Raw genomic sequence first — 19510 nt, 5'->3', positions numbered from 1 at the left:
CCAGCACAAGTAAGGCAAAGTCACGATTCAAATCCTATTCCACACACTTGGATCCATTCACACTCTGAGAAGGGTCAATTAACAGCAAGTCAGGCAATGGTAACCAGCACAAGCAAGGCAAAGTCACGATTCAAATCCTGCTCTACACCCTTGGATCCATTCACACTCACTGTTGCAGCACAGGCAGGAAACTGCTCTCCTAAAGCCCTCTGTCAGCTCTTCCCAGCCCCAGGGAGACCCAGCAGAGCTGGTACCACAGCACGCACAACTCTTGCCACAAAGCACCCTTCCCATATTGCTCAGCATTTCTGATCCATCCCACACACATGGAAATGGAATCTCTGACTCAGCTGTGTCTGACCACCAGCTGAAAGAGCTGCTGTCCCACCACAAAGCCCAAGCACTTCCTAGGAATGGGATGGACTGAAATACCAAATACTTATCAGGGAGCTCCACAGCTCTGAAACACGAATGACTGAGGTCAGGATCCCAGCTCTGAAGCTGAAGGGTTGAATGAACTTTTTGAGTTCCACAACTGCTTCTCAAAGTCTTCCAGAATATCTTGATTTGTGGCATCACCTGCCTTCCTTGAACAGCTGTGTTCAATACATCTGCAAGCCTGCAAGATTTTCCATTCACAATTTGTACTGCACATTTAAGAATTACAGCTAAACTTTCAGGAAGTTCCTGAAGGGTGACACGGTCCTGTGGAGCTGGCAAACACAGATGGACCCTTGTTCTCAAGATGCAAAAAAGGGCCCGTGTAGAGAAGGCTTAAACTGAGGAAGCAGCAGAGTTGTTTTGTTGGAAAATATGAGGCTGGTGACCTGGAACAACTGAAGAGGAGTGTGAGGGCCAAGTACACAGAATATTTGCAAAGCATGTAGAAAAATGAGATTCCCCTTGACTACATCAGTAATGAAGATCCTGTAAAATCTCACAGCCATCTCTCCTGACCCATCTCCTATTTCTGGAGCTGTCAAAGTTGGTGTGACCTGAATTTATTCAGAAAAAGTACATACCAGAACTACTGGCACTGAAAAAAATAAACCAAATGGAATTTTAGATTCTCTGCAACTCATAGAGGTGGTGAGTAATACTCCCTATAATAAGCAACAAGGAGTTTTTCTATCAGTGTGTTGAAAGCTGCACACACACACAAAAAAAAAAAGGGATAAGAGATGGCACATCCGTAAAACATGGGATAGAATTTAGGGAGGATGTGTCCAATCTCTGTTTGGTCACATAAATATTTCTCAGGTGTGCTTTAAATATAGTTTAGATTGTCTGTAAGTAAACATTTATCCTGCCTTGGGGATTGTGGATGTACTGAAGAATACCTGTGATTTTATACTTATACTACACATAAAACTTTTATTTATACTACTCATAGCACAGATGTGTTGAGGAGATTACTTTCTGCTTTCTTCATTATTTTTAAGATTAAAATCTTAAACAATCTTAAACCGTGACAAGTCTTTATAGCTGATGGCAGTTTTGGAACCAGAATGTTCAAAGGCATTTCAACAGTCCAATGAATGATTTGAAAAAGGACTATTGCTCTAACCTCAGATCATAATTGTTCTCACTACATACCAAGAACAATTTCAAATTATTCTCCTTAGCAATTTGCATTTATTTGGGAAATTAAGTATCTCACACATACACAGAAAAGCACTTAGAACTAGCATCCTTAAGGGAAATGGCCATGTCTTTTTAGGAAGAGTTTTTGATACTGAAAGACTTACAACCACACCAATATTTTTAAAAATTATCTACTGAAACCTAAGTCATTACAGACAACCACAACATTAATATGTTAATTAGGTATACACGAATTTTCAGCAGAAAAAACTCACTACAAAATACTACAGATTGCTCCAGTTACTCACAAAAGATAATCAGAAGGAAACTGGGAAGGGCAAGGGGCATGAAAGCACCTGAGTTTAAGCGTAGGACAACAAGAAGTGTTAATTTCTCTTGGAGTGAGTGGTACCATAAATTACAGCTGCTGCATCGACAATTACACAAACAAAACAAGTACTTGACATTGCTGTGGGCACTTCTGATTCCTGTTTTAGCAGATCACCTGCCTGACCAGTGACAGCAATTACAACTGTTGCTCAAAAGTAAATAACACGAGACTCTAATCTAGACTTCTTGCTCGTTCTGAAGCTGGTACATAAAACCCCCAAAATACTGTTCCTAAATTAAACTGTAAATAATTCCCTTGGACAACATGGCAAATAACCTACTTGTGTTTTCTTAGGAAGAAGCACAGAAATCCCTTATCATAATGCCCTGGTTTTGTCTTACATTCTCTGACAGCAGCAGAAATCATCTGGCTGACAGATGAAATGCTGCACATAAAACTTTATGAAGATGGAAATGGTGGCACTGAAGAAGTTGATACTGGATTTGCAGCAGCATTTGTGCTATTACGAGGAATGTGGCAAGGGAATAACCCAGGAAAACCCACCAGAAGTGCTGAAGTGAAAAATATACACAGATTTTTTCAGATCCTAAATCTCTTATTGCCAGGGATGCCTTTTGCTTCCTCTGTTTTGCTGGCAATATACTTTTCACACTGGATTCAGTACTGAAATATAGTATCAAATGCTTGAACAGAAACACATTTTTCTAATTGTTATGCCAACACAGAAAGATCTTAGAAATGGGAGAAGCCAGAAATAGGAAGGGACCAATCTCCTCACAAGCATGTGACCTCCCCAAGTCTATTTTAGAAGCTGGCACATGGTGCTCCTGCTGCAATCAGAAATCACAGGAGGGACTGTGGTGCAACATTCATATTTGAGCTCTAGGAGACAGGAGCTCAAATTTTTCTCAGTTAGAAATTTCTTCCAAACAGCCTTTTCCCCCAACAAAGCAAATACAAACCTCCAAGAGAAGTATCACTACTTTTCCCTGCGTCTATGACTATTTGGGGCTGTGGAGGATCATAACCAATGTCCTCTTCATTCTCAATTTCCTCTACATCCTATCACACATTTACTGCATAGGCAGTGACACAAAGACACTTCCCTCAGTGCTGAGTGCAGCAGTTTGAAATAGCACTTTCTGTCCTAACACACAAGAGGGTTATATATTATTAGTTCCATAACTCAGGATAATAATCCCACACCAGATTATGAACTGGATTTTTCCCAGCACTGCTGCACCCACCTGCTGCTTGAGCTGTTGCACCAGACGGTCTTTCTCTCGTTTCAGTGCAGCCACTTCATCCTGAGTCTTCTTCTTAGAGGATGAAAGCTCCAGCAGAGCAATGTTGGCATCTTTTTCACTAATGGCAGCAAGAAGGGCTTCTTGTCTGAAAAAACCCCAAACAAATTACATTATTATCCTCCAAAACTTACAATCCTCTACAAAGATTTGAACATACCATCAATGCTGTACCAGTGTGCAACTCTGAAAAGCAGGAATAAATCTTTTTGTCTGGACTATTTTCTGCTGGAGGAACAGGAAGTCAAGACTCACACACCTGCCCCTAAACAACTGTGCTGATACCAAGTTGAAGTTTACAGGGTAAGAAAAACACATTATCTTCTTCTTCTTCTCCATTCACCTTCTCAGTTTTTCATAACCACCATTCATTATCACTTTGGCTGAACATCTCCCCATGCTCTTTCGCTGTAACAGAAAACTCTTACAAATAGAATTCAGAAACATTTTATACAGACTGGAAAGAAAAGAGACAAAGATATTCACCCCAACTGTACAACAGCAGCTCTCAAAGGAAGCCAAAGGATTGATTATCTAAGAGAAAGCAACCTTTTCTGCCCTTCAGCCTTAATTCTCATCTTTAGCTGGTGATGTGCAACAGGATTTCAAAGAAAACCTTGGCCTTATTACCTAGTAGTGTTGGCTTGTCTCACCTCTCCTCACCTTGCAAAGGAGGAATGAAATGAGGTCCTAAAGGTGTGGTGTGAAAGATGGCATCATGCAGGAGTGATGATGAAAGACAAACCAAATACTTCACATTTTTTATCTATATTTCATCTAAAAATGAAGTTGCAAATGCACTTAACGTTTTGGTGCAGCACTCAAGAAATTTATTGTCAGGATTCCAGTTGAAGCCACTGTCTCAAAAATCTGAAAAATCATGTATTTCAAGAGGAAAAAGTGTGTGTCAACAGACACAATTGTTCACCACATGACAGGACAGTGGACTTACACAAAAGACTTTCTGTGAGTGGAATTTCTCCCTGGGTTTACACAAGTGTTTCTTGTACAGTCTAAGAGAGTTAGCTTGCTTTAACTGAACCACCAATATGTCAAAAATCTCACAGATCCAGTGCAGAGAGTACTTGGATCCTGCCTAGATCATATCTAGAGAAACATTATTGCTCTCCTTCCAGAATGTAATACCATAAAGTAAAGCATATTTTTTTAGATACTTTAGGATAATCATAAAGTATTCTAAGTACATTTGTGCTGTGAAGAAATACAAATATTCTGGTAACTTAATGGAGGCAAAGAGTAGAAGAAAGGACAAGGTGCACATCAGATTCCCAGATGTAGTGTCAAGACTGTAGGTGTGGGAACGATGGAGAATGGGCATGTTATTATTGCCATTTTGTTTCTGCTGCTTTTGCTGTATGGAAAAGTATCTAATTTTGGATGTCTGCCTGAAACATGAAAAATACCAATAGGGTGAAGTGACAGAACATGATCCATGACCTCTGCTTTTTTCCAGCTATCGGTATCCTGGGAAAGACAGGCTGGCTTGGAGCTCTGGTCATTTTCACTTTCTTTAGAGTAATCTGTTTTGATTATAAAGAAACACGTACTCTTTTAATAGTAAGCCCACAATCCTCGCTGATCATTCAGGAGCAGAGCCAAGAATATCTCTGTAACTCTATCTGTGGAGCCATTACTCTGGTATGGAAATTGGGGGTGCCTCAAACAGCATGTAAGCCATCCACCTTCTGCAATCAAACCCTTTGCTGCCCATCTCTGCTTCTTAAGTGAAAACCCCAAGGCCAGGAAAATGAGATATGGATAGCAGCCCATTACTTTTTTTTTTTTTTTTTTTTTTTTTTCTGAAATATCTCTGCCACCATATTTTAGAAAAGACCTTCCTACTGGCCAAAACCTCCGTGCAGTACTGTGAGATGAGTGTGCTGGGCAAGAAGCAGGGTGAAAGCCATTGTGGCTTTCTGGAACTGAACAACGTGAAGTTTGAACAAAAGTAAGAAACATACCCTGTGATAAGTGCCTTGTAGCTGCATTTTTTACTTCAGTAACCTAAACATAAACTGCTCCCTCCATGTGGGAGAAGTGCAGGTGTCACTGTCAGCTCTGAAGGAAGGGACACGTCTGTAGTGGCAAGCCACTGTTCCCAGCAGAGCTTGCAACTGCCAAATGATGCCAAGCCCATAAAAAGGACATACCAAGCAAAAGACAAGGTTGCTGATTGAAGAGCACTTCGAAAGTGACTTGTTTCCCTTCCTGAGAGCTTCATCCCCAGGGAGGCCAGAGGAATATGCTGTGAGACAGGGGATGTGGCAAGAGGGAGAAAATGGGCTGCTGTGTGAAGGGTGGTGGCAGGAGGTGAACAAACCCATCCATCAGGAGTGCTGCGGTCAGTCCTGCAGGCCCAGGCACTGCTATAGGCTTTTCTTCAGTAAAATGCTTCTCCTCAGGTCCCAACACTGCAGGTCCTGAAATGTTCTCTTAAGCAGGCAAAACGTGCTGCACAACCCAAGGATGCTGATCCTTTTAAATGCTGGCCAGAGTCACTGAACAGACACAGCTCACTGGAGTTAATTCAGGCATTTCAGATGCTGGTACCAGTGTAGCTGTGCCAACATCAGCTCAGCAGGGGCAGACTGCCCATTTATCTCTCCACCAGAGCAGGCTCTGCAGCCTGAGCTGTGCAGTGCCTCACAAGAGGCAAGCAGACTCTATAACACACTGAATGCTACCAAAGGAAACCTGAAATGGCAGTAGTGTAGAAAAATCCACTGAAAACAGATTCCAGTTTTACTCCAAATTGGACAAAAGAGGGAGATTAGTTTTTTCCTTCTATTTATGCGGAAGCCTTTCACTGAATGTGGATCATAATCAATACAGAACTGGAGTGCTATCAAGACCAGTAAGTTCAGTTCTTAAGAGACAATGTTGGGTATAATCTCAAGATCAATATCAACATTATTTTCTGCATTTGCAGTCTTCAAAAAATAATGCAAAGAAAGATGGGCTTGCCTTTTTAAAGTAGAGGACTACAGAACAGTTACAGGCCAGCAGAGCACAGAGATTTGACAACATACACAAAAACCAGTGTGCAAATGCATGTCTCCTTCAACCCTTGACTAGAAATGTCTGATTTGGGGAAGATAAATGGGTAATAGTGTACTATTACACTACTACTAATCACTAATGCAAATAAAATCAAGCCGTCTTCAAGTGGGTTTCTATGGCACTTGCTTTCAGAAGACTACAGAATTCCTCCAGAGCCCTTTCCTAGTAAAGAAGAGGAATCTTTTGGGTAAAACACAAGAGGAGGTGAACTCTAAAAAGCAGTTCTGTACTTTGCAGTACTGTTCCCAGGGTCATAGCACTAGAATATTTATCAGTTGTATAATTAGAAAGAATAACAGGCTGTAAACAGTGCTGAATTAATGATGCTTCTAAACATGAAAACTATCCATATTCATTGAAAAAAATGTTTACATATGTTAGGGAGAGCACTTATTCCATATAGAAATGGTATAAATATATTGTTCTATCAAATTTTATTTCAAATTATGAAACTTCCTCCTATCTACTATTTCTGAAAGTGTGTATGAGATAATATGAGAGCAATACTGACATCAGCAGCAGCTTTGATTTTAATGTCACAGAAGAACTGAGGTAATTCCATCAGCCCTGGTTGCATTATAGAGATCAAACATGTTTTCTTTCTGGCTGGCATCAAACTAAGCATTTAAAAGTCTGACACAAATTTGAAGAGCTCAGGTAACTACAAGCTTCTAACAATCAGTTCCTTCAGCAGAGACTGTTGCACTTCCATGAGGGATGATTAAACGTTTTCATCCTGGCATTTTAAGATGAACTGTAATTATGGCTGGTGTGCCTTTAGTCCACAAGGGAAGATTCTCCTGTTTCATGAACTGGTAACTCATGGTGAGGGCATCACTCACCACAGAACGACAGAGCTGCCACTTGTGCAGGACTTGTTTGGGTTGTCTGATTTTTGACCACTGCGTTTACTCCAGGCCAACAGAAAATGCTGATAAAAGCTTTTAATGCTTTCCTATCTGAGACATTCGTCAGACTTGCCCTGAAGAATCACCATCACAATAAGAACGGTATGATTTGCATATGAATTAAAAACCCTCCTGCGATGTGGCAACAACAGAAAAAACTCGCAGGCAGAGATTTGGATCCAGCACTGAAGTGTTATGAGAGCTCGACAGACAGGCAACAGCTTGGAACATAAAAACACTGGGACACTGCATTCAGTAATTTCATGAGTTTAGCAGAATGATGGGGTTTGGGTGGGTCACACTCAATGAACTCTTAAAAACTAATTAAGGGTACAGCACACCAAACCACTGATTCAATGGGCCAGATCCCCTGGCCCCAACATTGTCCTTTGCATGATAAACTATGTCTGCCACTAAAGCCTAGTTCTGAACTCCACATTCCTTCCTAGTTGTGTGGGTGTTTTTTTTTTTTTTTTTTTTTTTTTTTTTTTCCTGGTTATAAAACATCTCCAGAAAATTAAGGAACTCGGACTTGCAGTACCTCACAGGGAGGAGACAGTCCTTGCAGAGCTCTGGGTATCAGGATTTGGTTCTTAAAAGTAACCTTGGAAAAGGCAATTTACCAGTGAATGACATTTCACGCTGCTAACACACGAGTAACTCCCTTAATATGAAAGCTGCCAAATTCTGCACTGCCTGTAATTTCTGCAGCATTTAAGATGTAGCTCGAAGTATCCCGAAGTGAGCAAACTTTTATCCAAAAGAAACAGTGTCTACCTCTTACTGCAAGAGAGTGGGAAACAAATTTAACTTGGCAATAGGTACTACCTGCTTTTTTTAATTACAGCTGGGAATAATCAAACCTCAAGCTGCAAATTAATTTCCAAAGCACAGCCTTAAACCTTCAGTCAAAAGAGATACCACACTCCTTCCATTGCAGTGCTTGTTTCCTGAATCAGCACATCCCCTTTGCCTGGCCTGGCTGGCACAGCAGCAGCCTTTCTAATCTCTCCTCTGTGCTCTTGCAGCTACTACAGCATGAACTGGGAATTCAAGCAAACCAAATGAGATGAAAACGAGAGGGTTTTGTCATCAGCAAACTGAAGCTTTCTGAATGAACACCTTTCCACTGGTCCCTTCAATGTCACTGGATACATGTGACCACAACTGGCAAACAAGATAAAAATACAAACTCTTGGTGAACACAGTTGTGTGCAGTCACAAAAGTGATGTCCCTTTAATTTTCCAATACAAGAATGGTGTGATAATAACCAGTGTGAATTCCAGGACACAGGGAAGCATTACCATTTGTACTGGCCTTCTTTAAAAAGAAAATACTGGTAATATATTTAGATTTTCCTGCACATATTTTCCTCTAACATCCCAACTGTCTAGCATCAGAGAAGTCCTTACTAGGATCAATAAGCAATGCTTTTAAAAGTCGTTCCCCTCAAGATGTTGGATAAAGTCACAAGTAGTCCTATAAATATTTTATATTACCTTTCCCATCAATGTTTTAGCCCTTCTTGTGCTTAAGCTTTCCATCTTAATTTCATCACTTTGGCATTAGAGGTAAGAATTGGCAATTCCTAGTCCTGCTCATGTCTCAGCTCTGAGCACTCAGAATTGCAGTGCAGCCTTAGACTGTGTCTGCCAGCATATCTAGAAAAAAATCTAACTTCCACACAGAAGTTTCAAACCCACTCCTAATTTCCTGAACTATTTTTATTGATGAATACCTCAGTGAAAACCTGGCTGCTGCATATCACAGCTGTTAAACTGACAGTCCATGAGCCTTACCCAGGTGCCTGTGAAGAGGAAGTTCCCCAAGATGGGACATTTTAGAGGGACTTTCACTCCTGGCACTCAGTATTATGGGAGATCAGACCTTAAAAAGGGTAAGATTTTTTTCAAGGCAACCTTCCTTGCTTTAGCAGCCTTCAGTGCAGAATCTGGATGGAGACAGCAGTACTCACAAGGCTCTGGAGCTCCCCAGAGCTGGCTTTTCTGAGAGGGAAGTCCTGAAATGAGAGTTTTCTTCTTCTGCAGTTTAAAAGTAGTGCAGACAGAGCATAAACTCATTTCTCAAACTCAGTCTTCATCCAGGCAACAGAGCCCACCAGAATACATCCACCAGATTTTGAAAACTGACTTTATAAGAAAGACAGCTCCATTTTCTTTTCTTGGCACATGGTCAAGTAAGGGTTGAGCTTCAGCTTAGCCTGTGGTTTCACAATCAGCTTCAGCTGACACAAGAGAGGCTCTTGTGGCAAGAGATGGTTCTGCCCTCCCATTTCCAGGTTCCTGCCCCTCCCTGGTTTCAGCAGTAGTGGCCGTGCATTCCTGCACAGTTAAATCCTGAATAAACACCAGGAACACAGATCCCACTGCAGGTTCCTCATCCCTGGAGGAGCTGCAGCTCTTCCTGATGCTGCGACAGTGTCAAAGCCTTCACTGCCAAAGAATAGAGAATGAATCATGGAATTCACAGTGACTACAGCATATCAAACAACCACAATTACTACAGCAAAAACAATTGTCTCAATGGCTTTGTGAATCTGGCCTGGGCTGAAAGATGGCAGAAAGCAATTTCAGCTTCATCAGTCAAACTTTGACAGCAATACTGCAATCTTACTGTGGCTTCTGATCACATGAAAAACTCTACTCATGATTTATAACACAGTTGTTTTCAGAAAATTATCCAGTCTTTATACTCAAATCAAACAGAGAGAGCATGTACTTCCTCGTTAAATGATAAGCCATGGTATTCCTGGTTAGTATCATTTATCTCACTCCTGCATCTGTCTCATTTCCACAGCTAACATTCTGACAGGTGATCATACCTGCCTTTCTCTGTATTTTATCAGCTCACTGGAAAACAAGAGAAAGGCATTCACTTAGTTTTGGGACCGTACTCATACTATCCCTGTCCTCAGTGCATTGTAATTCCACTTCTTTTCCTGATCTTTTTGTAGCAGTGGCTACAGAGTATTTATTATTTGTTTTTATTTCTTTTAGAAGGTCTCATTCAGCACGAGTTTTCACAATTCTCACTTTATTCTTACAATTTCTGCTTCCCCTAAATGTCTCTTTACCAATTTTTAAGGCTGCTACCAATTCCCTTTTGGATACAGACACACAGCTTTGTAACTTTCTTAAACTTTTCCTTTTTTGTTTGTTTGCAAAGACCTTACAGTTCTGGACTGATTTAAATAAATGCCTTGCTTCCTCTACATGAACCTCCTGTGCTCTTCTGTCCAATTTACTTGCTACCTAGTAATGTCCATTTTTCAGTCTATTACTTTAAAATTGAAAACTTCACTTTTCTAGCATTGTTTTTTTATTTGAATAAAAGTTTTCACATAAAAGATTACAAGTTTGTGATGACTACAGCTGAAGTCAGTTTTGGTGATGATTTCCTCTCTAAAGTCATCACCACTTACTACAATCCCGAAGTCTCACGCCCATCACATCTAGGTGATCTAATCATTATTACGTTAACAAGTCTGGCAGCTTCTCTGATTTGTATCCAACAAATAGATATATCCTATAAAAACACATTTCTCCATTATTACTTACATTTAACACGACATTACACCTAAAATCCATAGCAGGATACCATCCACTCTCCTTGTGTAACTTTTATGATCCTTACATTATTTTGACTCAAAGTAATGCTATAATTTATACTCCTTTTATTTCCTCAAAACCTGCAGTGTAATTAATATACGACACCACTACTTTCCTTTTTAGCTTTCCTGAACAACTTGTACCCACATTCCAGCTCTGAATATTAATCTCTCTCTCACTAATTGCTATCCCTGTGACATCCAGTTTCACGTTACATAGCAGATTCATTTCGTTGTTCTTTTCAAACATCTAAACACTCTGCCACAGGTACCAGTTCAACAGGTTTTCCTGTCAGAGCTCTGATTGCTTTCATTCTTTATTGTCTATTTGACCATGAACCTGGATGTGCCTCATCTAACTTCCTATTCCTTCTCTGAAGGTTCTTTCATACATTTGTTCAAACTTTTCTTCCAGAACCATTTTGTCTGATTTCTAAGAAATATTTTCTTTAAGGTCAGACCTTTTTCTATGAATTCTGCCATGGATGTATCTGGTGCTGGTAACCGATCTCTATTCCATCCTAAGCCTAACTATACCTGTATTTTGTCTCCTCTGGTTGCTGCTGCCCAGGAGAGGGATTCCAAAAGGAGCACAAGAAATGCCAAGTGTCTGGGTAAGGACAGGAACAGCAGCATCAGGGGAAAAGAGGCTGGAAGCAGTTTCATTAAACACTGAGGCATCCCTTTGCCTCCTGCTCCTGGTAGCTCCAATGGCTGCTGCTTAAGCAGAGCCGAAATAAAGTGTTTCTAAGCAAGCAGGAGTTGTTGAAAGGCTTGAGGACAGAAACGGAGCAGGTGTCAGGGGCTATGGACAAAATTTGTATATATTTAGTTCTGTAATTGCAGCAGAAGGGGCCTGAGAGGTTTCATTTAATTTCCTTTCTCAGATCCGGATCTGAAAGCAGGTGTAGCTACTTGCAGTCCCTGAGCAGAAGGTTTGTTTGAATGGGCACTACAGCATTATCTACTGAGTTCTGAAGATAACTTCCCAGATGCTTGAAGCAACTGGCATTCTACAGCAACTAGGGAGCATCTCACCATCTTCCTTTCTGTTTTCACCTCTCTCCAGTGCCTGCTCTTCACGAGATGAAACCAGAGCTGCACACAGTAAAGAGTCTAAGAGCCAGAGCATGTGTGCTCTGCTCCAGAACAAGCTCTGTTCATCCTGATCTAAATCATGAAAACAGACCTTTGACAAGCCTTTATCAGATCCCTGCTAAGCACAGTAAGGGTACACTCATATTCAAAGTCTTTTTTCATGTATAGATCTAAAGAGTTTTATTGAAATAAAGAGAAGCTCAACAATCTCTAAGGAAGCTGTTACTGCCTGATTTGTGATGAAACACAAGGTAGGTGAGGCTTAAGCTAGACACAGAAAGTGAGCTAGCAGGTCATTCATATGTGAGGAAGTTGGAAAAACTTCAATTTAGCACATTCTAGCAACCAACACCTTTTCAAGTGAACAGATCTAAAGCTGTGTTTATGCTGTAGTTTAAACAAAAATCCCACCCAAACTGCCTTATTGAAGAAACATGATCACAAGTAAAATTTACAGACGTAACTCTCAGCATCTTAGAAAAATTAATAAACCTCCAATTTTGAGGCTGTGAAATAGAAGGAACAGAATTAAACCAGCCTGTATCACACAAGAAACTGGCTCTCATGAAAACCTGCCTATACTACAGATAAATGGAAGTTCCCCTACCTTCTTCTAAGTAACATCTTGCTTATTTTGGTGAAGTTAACCTTTAATTGGTTGTACAGTTGTTAAGAATTATCATTTGGTATCTACTTACTTATTAAGCTATGGCAAGGTTAATCTCCTCCAAAAAATTCTTGCTGAATTTTAAGATGTTTAAATTTTATCTACTTTATAGACAAAAAGAAAGTAAATAAAAAATCAAGGGGCAGAAAATAACTTAATTGCAAGGCAAATGAACATGTGTGACATGGAAACTTTTAATCCTGAAACTATCCCTAAGAAATAGGTATTCTGGACATCAATAAAAATTGTGAGCATCTTCTGAAGAGTACAGACTAATGAATTTACAGGAAGGTATGAGGATGCTTCACACAGAAAAAATATTTCAAAAACTGAAAGACCAGCACCAAAGGCAAGTGCCAGATTTTAAAACTAACAACTGCCAAATACAAAACATGTACAGAAACAGTGTCAGTTGGAACAGAAACATGGCTTAGTGGAGCTGAGAGTCAGGAGCCTCTCTTCACTCCTGTCATTTGTGATTCCACCAAAAGCACATCATTTAACTACCCCAGAAATGCAAAAGTACATCTGGTAACATCTGTAAAACAGTGACACTGAAAACACTCATGTCTCTTTCTTTGTGTTGTTTATTGTTAGCTGAAAGGAAAAAGGGGATTACCAAAACCTTGCACACTTCGAGGTGCCTTATTTCTGCCAGGAGCACCAAGACTGCACGGAGATCTTTCATTTTTTCACACAGGAAACTACAAGGAACTAGGAAGGAAACACCCTGAGCAGCAAGAGGATTCTCCAGCAGAGTGGGCAGGACAAGTGGCACTGGCAGCCCTGAGCAGGGCTGCCTGTCTGGATTTATGGCAGCCTCCCAGTTGAAGCCCATCTGGTTGAAGGGGGAGGCTGGGAAGACCATGCACCGCTGACATTTTTGCCATTCCTGCTGCGGTACGGCGTGAATAAATCACAGGGCTGAGGTCACAACAGCCAGCCCATAAAGTGATTCATGGGCCCAGCAGCACATTCCCCCAGGACTATGTACTTTATTACAGTAAACCTCAGAACAAGATACAATTTCCTGTCTCAAGGAGCAGCCTTTAAATCAGGACACCTGGACAGCCCTGCAGCGCTCACAGAACAATGGGGCTGAGCTCTCCTGGCTGGCCCTGCTGCCTTCACCCAAACAGCCCCTTCAGAGATCCTCTCTCTGCTGCACCTCACTGTGGGGACACCACTGTGCAGGCAACACACTGAAATCATCCTATCCCTCAGCCACAGCTCCCCACCCAAGAAATAAATACTCTCCACATGTTGTTTTTTCAGTCCATTTTAACTTTTAGGTCTCTTCTGCACTGTCAAAATCTGACTCAAAATGTTAAAGCAAGAGGATTTGAAAGGGAAATCATTGGTTTCTCTGTTTGCAGGCAGACCCTGCACTGGAAGGGTTTTTTTTTCTTTGCAAGCTGAAGAATCTGACATGCAATTTAGGTTGTAATATGGATGTTCTCACTGTGATCAAGGGCCGTGATCTGAGTTTTGGGTTTGGCATCTGGAAAGAAATGGAGGTGGTGACAGAGCTGATGGTATTGTTAAGACTCCTGAGAAATCTCCCTCCCTGCTAAGAGTGATGCTGCTCTTACACCCAGGTTATGTTTCCAGGAGAAAGAAAAGAGAACTCATCTGAAGCCAAGAAACAAAGCAGTGGGTGTTTTCCACTCTCCCTGTGCTGTGGAGCTTTATTTCCCTAAACATTCCAAGCACACACACCTTGCAGGCTGCCATGGCTGCCTTGTATTCCAGCTGTCCCTCACCTAAGGGCGAGGCATGCGCCAGCTGCACTTCTCCTTGGAAGCAGCAGGACACTTCAAATGGGAGCTGCCCACGTTCACACAGAACAGGACAGTTTTTCTTCTGAGAAAAACTTGCTTTGTCTCTTTCCATAATGGATCACCAAAACCGCAGCTAAACCTGGGTGTATTTTTTTCAGTATGCATCATTCATGGTTAGGAAAAAGGAAGGGAAGCTTCCTCTTGAGCATTTAAAGGCAAGATTTTCCTGCAACTCTGATGACAGTAAGTAATTCTGTACAACCAGTGGAAAAAGTCCTGGTAATTTTTATTCTTGAAGTTCTTTAGGATCTTAAAACTAAATCCATAACAAGGTAACATGTCCCAGGGAAGCTGCTCCATGGAAAACAGACACACCTGAAAGATGTTTTGAGGACAAAAGCATAAGAAAAAGTGATAGAGCAGAGGACGTTTTGAGAAAATTGAGATGAGAATTCATCAAATACTGTAAGTTAAGAATGCTATTGAACCAGTCAAACTAAAAAAAAACAAAAACAAAAAACAAAAAAACTCAACCAACAAAAAAACCTAGGTAAAGAAAGAGGAGAAGGAAAGGATTGATAAAACAGATGTAAGCAGCAATAAACCCATCAGATTTATGCACACCTGAACCTCTTGAAGCTATTTGTTTCAGAATTACTTTTCCTACAAGTGAAAACAGTTGTGTGGAAAATAACTTCTGCCACCTGCTTATTTTATTTTGTTTTATGCTACTTAAAGGATCTCCTTGACTTCTGTGGATTGTTTCAGAGCTTACAGTAGGCAGAATGAAGGCTTATTGATTTTATCCAGACTGCTTTCCTGTACGGAATAAATATTTACATCATATCCAGTTGCTCCCAACCATTTATTCTGGGGGGCTTAGGAAAAGAACATCTATTTGGGACTGAAAGCCACAAGGAACTGCCTGTTGTCCTTGTGAGTTTGTCCCAGTGGTTAATAATTTTCACTGTCACAGGCTTACGTCTTTCTGTTTCCAACCCTTCTGTTCTCAGTTTCTGGATAATGATCCTTGTTTTGTCTGTCTCTGCTTGAATAAAGTGTTTTAGTATTACTATTATTTGATTTTCTAGATATTAGGACTATATAGAGTCTTATGACAACTGTATCAACCATCCTATAAAACAGAACTAAAATCTTCATTCTATTCATACTCATTAATCCTATTTTTATGTCTCCAAAGTCTGTCTGCCGCCAAGATCACACTTTTTTCCATAACATGGCCAAATCTTTTCCAAGTCACTCCTTTCCAATCAGTGCACAGTAGACTTCATATTGTTCTGATTTATATGCTTCATGTCCATGTGCACTTTGTGTAAATGAGTTTGCATTAAGAAGCAATTTAAATGGCCCTACATGCCTGCTCTCACCATTAGGGAACACGACTGATCATTTTCTGGATCACCTGCACTGTCACTTTAGACTTGCTTCCAGCCCACTGAGCAAATGATTACCAGCATCAAGCCCAGCACAAAATCTATTAAGCTCAAGAATAAACATCACTTCAGTTTTATCTGTATTGGGAAAATGCTGACAGCCAATATTCACTTGAAGCATATTATCCATACAGCATTAACAGGTAACATAAAGGGACTCTTCTCAAGGGCATGTCCTGAGCACAAGAGGTGATGCCTTCAAAGCGACAGAGGATGGAATTAGATCAGATATCAGGAAGAAATTCTTCACTGTGAGGACGGTGAAGGTGCCCAGAGCAGCTGTGGATGCCCCTGGAGCCCTGGCAGTGTCCCAGGCCAGGCTGGAGGGGACCAGGATGGAGCCTGCTTTAGGGGAAGGTTTGGAACTGGATGATCTTTAAGGTCCCTTCTAACCCAAACTGTTCTGTGATGTTGGGAATTGGTCCTCAAGAGAAGATTAATTATACTTAATAATGCAAGAAGAAGATTAATTATACTTAATGCCAAAAGTTACTTACATTAAACAAGGTTGGGTTTTTTTTAACCAAACTTTAGAGATAATCAAGGAAGTGTATCACATTTTTTGGACATTACACATCTTCCACAAAGTAACTGGACTGGTATTAATTAAAAGTCTATTCTTTATGTTATCAGTATATTTTATCAGCTTGTTCATCACTCTGCTCATGAATTGTAACAGTTAATCAATTCATAGCATGTTAGCCACCCTCTGCCTGTTATTCTGCAACACTTCCAGGACTTCAGCATTTCCATAACTTCTAGAATTTCCCCAGAATTCCAGGATTTATTAAACTTTCAAGGAGCCAAAATTCCCTATAGCAAACTTCTTTAGTGTTCTTAGATACCAGAACCAGTGGTATGCTACCCCCAACACATGTGAAACTTCTTCAGCAGTTTCTTATGTTGGAAAGAGAAATATGGAATGCCACAATGCCTTTCTAAGAAGAGAGGCAAAACATTTCTGTTCAAGTCCTATGTGACTCAAATTAATAATGAAATATGTTACAAACCAGTAAAGAATATTTTAGGCATACTGCAAATACCTCAAGTGGCCTAATAAATGGGAAAAAAAAATCTTTCTGGATTTTGTTTTTTTCAGTAATTCTAATTATGCTGGCCATTTTACTATCAGTAGAAAACAGCAGGTTTTTATAGTTGAACAGGGTTTTTTGAATGCTGGCATTAAGAAAAAAACAGAGGTCTTTCATCACTATAGCAAATACAAATGGTTTCCTCTCTGAAACCAAAGACAAAATTACCACTGACTTCATATAGTAAGAGCTTTATTAAGGGACCAGACTCTTGCTTCCTTCCAAACGGCTTCAAATATTCAATGAAAGTTCCCAAAAAACTTATAGCATTTCATCTATCTACTTAAAAAGACATATATAATCATACTTAATAAAAAGCTCCGAATATTTTAATGCTGCAAAGTGAAATTTGCAGATATTGAGAAACGTAATTTTAGTTCTACATGCTTGTGGGGATGCTTTATGCTGTCTCAGTCTTTTGTTAAATGAATGCATAAGGTTTGGCCAAAGGACTTGTCTTTCATTTCATCTTCAAGACCTTATTTACATGAGACAGATACACATTCAGGGACTATGTCAGGGCAGCACCTTCAGTTGCTTAGCAAAATCATTTTCAGATAGAACAGAGATTAGCACTGGCAGATCCCTAAGAATTTTTTGGCTAATCATTTGCAGCTAAGTGCTTAACTGTGATACAGAGTGGCTTCAAGGGTGGAGTGAAAAAGCAAGTTTTGATTTTCAGGTTTTGTCTAATGTGTCATCCCCAATCCCATTTCAAAAAATCTGACAGCTAACATTCTATTATTAACATGACTTCACTGCAATACAAGATAAGGAAGCAAAAGGAAATGCAAAGTAGTTTTTTTTTCTCTCACACATCTTGCTTTCTTACTTACTGGTGTGAAGGAACAGGGGACAGATAAAGGTGACTAAATAGAATAAATACAGAAATGAGAAACACCTCCTCTATCCTCTCCCCTTGAAGGCAGTACCCTACACAATCTTCTATTTAAAGGTGACCTTATCACAACTGTGTCCATCAAGACAGACATATCATCCATTTGTGGTATCTCGACCTGAGATGTTTGTGCCACGTGCCAGGGATGCCATGAGAAGCTGCATGAGCCAAACTCTGGTTGCTCCAGGGGATGTTTTTGGTTGCAGCAAACACCAAGGAACCCTTTTTTCCTGCCCTGCAGACAAGCACATCCTCTGAGAGCCTCACCCGGGGCGTGATGAGCACAAGGCCTGGATTAACACCTCTGCCTTTGATGTGGCTGCAGGGCTGTGGCTGTGCTGCCTTCCCTTGGCTGCAGGGAGCTGTGTGTGCAGGCAGCCTCTTCCTGCCACCACGGGGACATGCTCCCAGCACAGGCCACTCTGAGGGGAGCAAAGCAATAACAACCTGGCTGCAACAGACCCCTTCTTCACAGAAAAGCCACTCATTTATGGCTTCGGTCTCATACACCTCACTGCCAAAGGTTTTGAAGTAGTTAATTTAAAAATAGAGCAGGAGAGTCAGCTCCAGAAGCAGAAATAAAGTACACACACTAAATATAAGCTATTCCAGCCTAGAGAAAACACTCCTGAGAGTAATGGCTGAGAAGACTCACTGAGAAAAAGAATGTTTTACAACAAGGAGGCTATCACACCATAACAGCTTTACAACATCAATGTCAATGGCTGTTTTTCATTAACACAGCTGGTCAATTTTATTTAGTTTAAATTAGCATTTCACTATTTTTGATGTCTTGAATTAGCTGCCTAGCTGTAGACATTTTCTTTTCCTTTTCCTCTAGTTGAGGCTGCTGAAAAGAGTGAAAGAATGCTACCTACAGAAGAATTTTTAGTTTCTATTAAACCCTTTCAGAGCAAAAAGTGATGTCAGCATAAACCAAAGCAGTTGGAAGAAATAAAATGGCAGCTGAGAAGAGATCCCAGGCTCTCCAAGACAGTCTCAAATGGGTAGCAGAGGATGACTGAGTGACCTCAGACAGCACACTGCTTCCTCAAAAAAATGCGATTTATGACTGATGAGCAACATAACCAGTATCAGAAAATGTGCCTCCCCAAAGGACACAGACAAAAGCTGTGTTTAGATTAGCATACTCTCCTTAATTTTCCACGTACTTGAATTACTCCAAGCCCTCAAATATTCTGCAGTTCTCCAATTATGAAAAAACAAATTAAAATCCAACAACTTCAAAGGAGTGTGTATAACACACACCCAGCCATGCATGGGACTTCAAACAAGCCCATCTGAATGAGACAGTAACTCTTCCTAATCTAAATGGCATTTTCTTACAAAATGTGAGCTCTTTTTCAGGTTCAGAATAAGTAAAGGAGGTACATCCATGGTACTCAGTAATTCTGGGAAGGGACGGTGTGGGTAGAAGAGAGGGGGGTTTTCAGTGCAATTTGGTTACAAAGCTTGTTTGCACCAGGGCTGTGCTGGCCTCATGGTGGCTACTCATAAAGAGATCCCCAGAAGAGCTGTAAAGTCTGCCTATAGCCCAGGTGCTATAATTGCTGTCTGTCAAAACAGAGCTGTTTTCTCAGCAAACATTTCAGAATGCCCAATGCTAAGTTGATTAGTTAGTGGGTTTCTGGGGAGGAGTGTA

The 19510-nt window shown here is 40.6% G+C and overlaps 1 protein-coding gene across 7 annotated transcripts in view; it reads right to left on the bottom strand.

Moving 5' to 3' along the window:
- The window catches only part of ERC1 (ELKS/RAB6-interacting/CAST family member 1), a 252432-nt gene that overhangs the window by 49752 nt on the left and 183170 nt on the right, over positions 1-19510 (bottom strand). For all 7 annotated transcript variants that reach the window (XM_066319384.1, XM_066319386.1, XM_066319385.1 and 4 more), the window contains one exon: positions 3184-3328. In XM_066319384.1, coding sequence (XP_066175481.1) covers positions 3184-3328 — 145 coding nt within the window. The remainder of the gene's footprint in view (positions 1-3183; positions 3329-19510) is intronic.

The sequence above is a fragment of the Sylvia atricapilla genome, chromosome 5, assembly GCF_009819655.1.
Source record: "Sylvia atricapilla isolate bSylAtr1 chromosome 5, bSylAtr1.pri, whole genome shotgun sequence".
Lineage (NCBI taxonomy): Eukaryota > Metazoa > Chordata > Aves > Passeriformes > Sylviidae > Sylvia > Sylvia atricapilla.
This window is presented reverse-complemented; position numbering and strand designations above follow the sequence as displayed.